Source organism: Babylonia areolata, chromosome 9 (genome assembly GCF_041734735.1).
Source record: "Babylonia areolata isolate BAREFJ2019XMU chromosome 9, ASM4173473v1, whole genome shotgun sequence".
In the NCBI taxonomy this organism is placed as follows: domain Eukaryota; kingdom Metazoa; phylum Mollusca; class Gastropoda; order Neogastropoda; family Buccinidae; genus Babylonia; species Babylonia areolata.
In genome coordinates, this window is record NC_134884.1 from 26,109,249 (window position 1) to 26,114,248 (window position 5,000).

Below are 5,000 nucleotides of genomic sequence, written 5' to 3' on the forward strand. Positions count from 1 at the left end.
GTGTGTGTGCGTGTGTGTGTGTGTGTGTGTGTGTGTGTGTGTGTGTGTGTGTGTGTGTGTGTGTGTGTGTGTGTGTGTGTGTGTGTGTGTGTGTGTGTGTGTGTGTGTGTGCGTGTGTGTGTATATCGTGTGTGTGCGTGTGTGTGTGTGTGTGTGTGTGTGTGTGTCGTGTGTGTGTGTGTGTGTGTGTGTGTGTGTGTGTGTGTGTGTGTGTGTGTGTGTGTGTGTGTGTGTGTGTGTGTGTGTGTGTGTGTGTGTGTGTGTGTGTGTGTGTGTGTGTGTGTGTGTGTGTGTGTCGTGTGTGTGTGTGTATTGTTGTAGTTTTTGTTGTTTATTTGTTTCTTTCATTGTTTTGCTTTCTTTTGAACTGTATGCTTTTTCATTGTCACAACCTATATTCGTCCGTGTGCAGTTCTCTCTGCAATCATCAATTATTCATGAGGGATTCTCGGGGCTCACATGAATATTCCAACATGTCCTTTCATACTTTTGACACCAAAGTTTAATGATTCATGCGAATGTGCTTGGATGCATGTGAGCGAGTAAGGTGTGTGTGTGTGTGTGTGTGTGTGTGTGTGTGTGTGTGTGCGTGCGTGCGTGCGTACGTGCGTGCGTGTGGGGGGAGGGAGGGGGGAGGGAGGTTGCTTTTGATGTATCACGTTGGCATGAAATGAGCTGTCTTGTCTGAGAGTCCTCAAAAGCAACCAACCAACCAGCAAACAAACCACCCGACTGACAACCCAACTTTTAACGAAACGAATCAATCAGTCGACCATCCAGCCGATTGATCGATCTTGCAAACCAATCAGCTCTCTCTCTCTCTCTCCCGCTCACCCCTTCAACCAAGGAAGGAAACTAACGTACCAACACACACACACACACACACACACACACACACACACACACGAGTCTCACACACAGACAAGTTCACACATGCACGTTTCACGAAATCACACATACATACAGGCAAACACACGCACGCGCACTCTCTCTCTCTCTCTCTCTCTCTCTCTCTCTCTCTCTCTCTCTCTCTCTCTCTCTCTCTCTCTCTCTCTCAGTCTGTCTCTCTCTCTCTTTCTGTTTCCGTCACACACAGTGAGAAACACACACACACACACACACACACACACACACACACACACACACACACACACACACACACACACACACCACGAAGTTATCAGCGAAACCCAAAACAAACAAACAAACAAACGAACAACAACAACAACAACAGCAAAAGAAACAGAGGCGATAGTTGCGGTTACTCACGTAGTAGGTGCTGACCGACTTCTCAGGGAAGCTGTCCTCATCACAAAGCCCGTCCTTGCCCAGGTGATGCGAAGTAGGACTCTGCTGCTGTTGATGATGCTGATGCTGTTGCTGCTGATGCTGCAGATGCTGCTGCTGATGCTGGTGAGCCTTGGTCAGCGTGGCGTGAGGACTGCCGCTGTGCACCATCAGGGCACTCCCGACCTCCACCCCGACCTTCTCCCCCATCATCTTCATCTCGTCCCTCTCCCGGTACTTCCGCCTGTGCTGGTCGGCCCTTCGGATGACGACGATGGTGACGATGACGGCCACGGTGATGACCCCCGTGACGCAGCCCAGGATGATGACGATCAGGAGGTGCTCCACCTTCTCCCCGAGCCCCGCGCCGTCCGTGGCGTTGGCGGCGAAGACGACGAGGTCGAAGGAGGCGTTGCTGGCTTTAGGTGGCTCCCCGGAGTCCGTGACCACCACGGTGACCCTGTGCCTGCCGATGTCCCGAGGCTTTAAAGGTCTGGAGAGGGTCAGCACACCGTTGTTGCCGTTGAGCCTGACGAAGGCCGTGGTCCTGGCCAGGTGGTAGTGGAGCAACGAGCTCTCTGATTGGTCCACGTCTCGAGCCACCACCACCAGAAGGGTGGAGCCTGGCTTGGTATCGGTGGCGATGGCCAGGGCGGAGATGTTGTGCGGCTCCGGGACGACGATCTGAGGCGGGTTGTCGTTGACGTCGTCCACCAGGAGGGTGATCTTGGCCGTGCCCGTCCTCGGGGATTCCCCGCCGTCCACGGCCAGCACCAGCATGTTGTACTCGGCGTTCAGCTCGTGGTCCAGCTGCCTCTCCAGGGTCAGGCGTCCCTCCGGGGACACGAAGAGCGGGATTTGGTAGTCCATGGGGTCGAAGAAGAACTTCTGCGGGTTCTCCCACGCCAGAGAGTAGGTGATCCTGCCGTTCTCGTTGCTGTCCAAGTCCTCGGCGCTGACGTGGCCTACCGTGGTGCCCACCGCCGTGCTTTCCGACACGTGCACCTCGTAGTAGTCCTTCTGGAAGGACGGCGTGATGTCGTTGACGTCCGTCACCGTCAGGATCACCGTGGCGGTGGACTGCTTCTTGGGCTGGCCGCGGTCGGTGGCGATGACGTCGAAGGACAGCTGGTGGTTGCGCTCGTGGTCGAAGGACCTGGTGGCGATGATGTAGCCGCTGCCGTCCATGGTGACGCCCATGTCGCTACTGGAGGAGGCCACGGAGTAGTCCACTTTCCCGTTGTCGCCCACGTCGGGGTCCCGCGCCCGCACCCGGGTGATCTGCGTGCCGATCTCGTTGTTCTCCGTCACGGAGGCGTAGTACACGTCCTGGTCGAAGCGCGGGGCATTGTCGTTTTCGTCGAGGACGTTCACCGTGAAGCGCACGCGGGTGTCCAGCGAGGGAGATCCGGCGTCCCGGCAGTGGATGGTGACCTCGTGAGTGGCCTGCTCCTCGCGGTCCATGGCCTTCACCACGATGACCTTGTAGCGGTCCACGTCCAAGGCTTGCAGCTCCAGGGCCTCGCTGATCACCGAGCAGGTCACCACGCCTTCCAGACCCACATCAGGGTCCACAACGCGGACGTGGGCCACCACCGTACCTGGCTGGGCATACTCCGACACGTTCCCTCCAAAGAGCAGGCTGAGGAAGGCCGTGGGGCGGGTGTTCCCGCTGTCGGCCACCGACACTTCCACCTTGGCCTCCCCAATCAGCGGAGGCTGTCCCTCGTCCGAGCACTCCACCAGGAGCTCCACCGTCTGCCCCTGGATCTCTGTCAGCGGGGCTCGAACCTGGATCTGCCCTGTGCTGGCGTTGAGGGAGAAGTAGCGGGTGACCTCGGGGGCCATGGAAGGGCTGAAGCGGAACAGGCGTTGTCCGTTCGCCTCCCGATCTGCGTCTGTCACGTTAAACCTGAACAAACAAACAAACAAACAACAACAGTTCAGTTCAGTTCGTTCAGTTCAGTTACTCAAGGAAGCGTCACTGCGTTCGGACAAATCCATAATATACACAGCACCACATCTGCTAAGCAGATGGCTGACCAACGCGCTTAATTAAAGGACTGCCACCAGCAGCAGCTGGTGTTCCCAGGCTGTCACCCATTCCAGTACTAACCGGGCCTGACGTTGCTTAACTTTAGGAGAACAAGGTGTTTTCAACGTGGTGTGGCCACACAACAACAGAATAATTATAAAGGGTGAAAATGTTAGTGGACGGACTCCCAAGAGTGTGTAGGGCGTAGTGTGTGTGTGTGTGTGTGTGTGTGTGTGTGTGTGTGTGTGTGTGTGTGTGTGTGTGTGTGATACAATGGTGCAATGTTTTTCATCTGACTGAAGACTTTTAGACTGGTTGATTGTGTGTACTCAAGTGCCTGTAGAAATTCATTGCTAATACATGTGTAAAACAAAAATACAACTTTACTTAAGCAGAGTAAGTAAAGAAAGTATACACATCAATCAACACACACACACACACACACACACACACACACACACACACACACACACACACACTATCTATATATATATATATATATATATATATATATATATATATATATATATATATAATGACACATTGTGGGTAGAGTGGAAGCTTTCTCTAATGTTCGATTTCTTTATTCACTCTCAGTAGCTTTCCTTAGAATACTATATTCATACGTCGTTCTGTATTTTTCATTTGTGTCGGCTGTTATTTTCGTATATATATAGGATCAGGATCATCACTGAATGTGATAAATGTGTAAAACAACTCCACAGAAGAAAAAGACTAAGAAAGACAGAGAGGGTGAAACAGAAGCATTTGTCTGTTGGCACCACACACACACACACACACACACACACACACACAGAGAGAGAGAGAGAGAGAGAGAGAGAGAGAGAGAGAGAGAGAGAGAGAACACTGAACACTGAAATGTTTAACTCTCTCCATACGAACGGCGAAAGAGACGACGTTAACAGCGTTTCACCCCAATTACCATCATCAAAATATTGCAAGCGGAAGGCTCTTATACTGAGGAGGTGAATGTTGACAAAGAATACCACAATTCTGACGACAGAAGCTAAAGGTTGGGTCATTCAGACACCCACTGGACATCCGAGGGGTCTGTGTAGAGAAGAAGAGAGGACTGGCCGTACTGAGTGAGTTAATGTCATCAGCTGTAGAGCTCCAGTGACATAGTCGGTACAAACCAGAACAAAACTGGTGCAAAACAGATAGAATGGAACAGAAAGGGCAAACATAACTGAAGCAGAATAAACTTGAAAGGAATAAGCGACACTTTGATACTTTGTCATTTGCTTAAGAAACGTCCATGAGGCAGACAGACAGACAGACAAACAGATCTAGTCAGAGGGGAAGAGAGAGAAAGAGAGAGAGAGACAGACAGACAGACAGACAGACAGTGACAGAGAGAGAGAGAAACAGAGATAGAGACAGATATAGAGACAGAGACATAGAGAGACACAGAGAGAGACAGAGACAGGGAGAGACATATACAAAGAGAGATAGAGACAAAGAGAGACAGACAGAGACACAGACAGGCAGACAGAGACAGACAGGCAGACAGATAAACCATCAGAGAGAGAGAGATAGAGAGAGAGAGTTGGCAGGTAGACAGACATAGGCAGAAGGAAGGAGAAAGAAAAGAGAGAGAGAGAGGGAGACAGACAGACAGACAGACAATAAGAGGGGGAAGACAGTGAGAGGAGGG

At 51.8% G+C, this 5,000-nt stretch overlaps 1 protein-coding gene across 1 annotated transcript in view; it reads right to left on the reverse strand.

Moving 5' to 3' along the window:
• Positions 1-385: 385 nt before the first annotated feature.
• The window catches only part of LOC143285605 (protocadherin-9-like), a 67,810-nt gene continuing 63,195 nt past the window's right edge, over positions 386-5,000 (reverse strand). The window contains exons 4-5 of the mRNA XM_076593002.1: positions 1,420-3,199; positions 386-418 (exon numbers count right to left, since the gene is read on the reverse strand). Coding sequence (XP_076449117.1) covers positions 386-418; positions 1,420-3,199 — 1,813 coding nt within the window. The remainder of the gene's footprint in view (positions 419-1,419; positions 3,200-5,000) is intronic.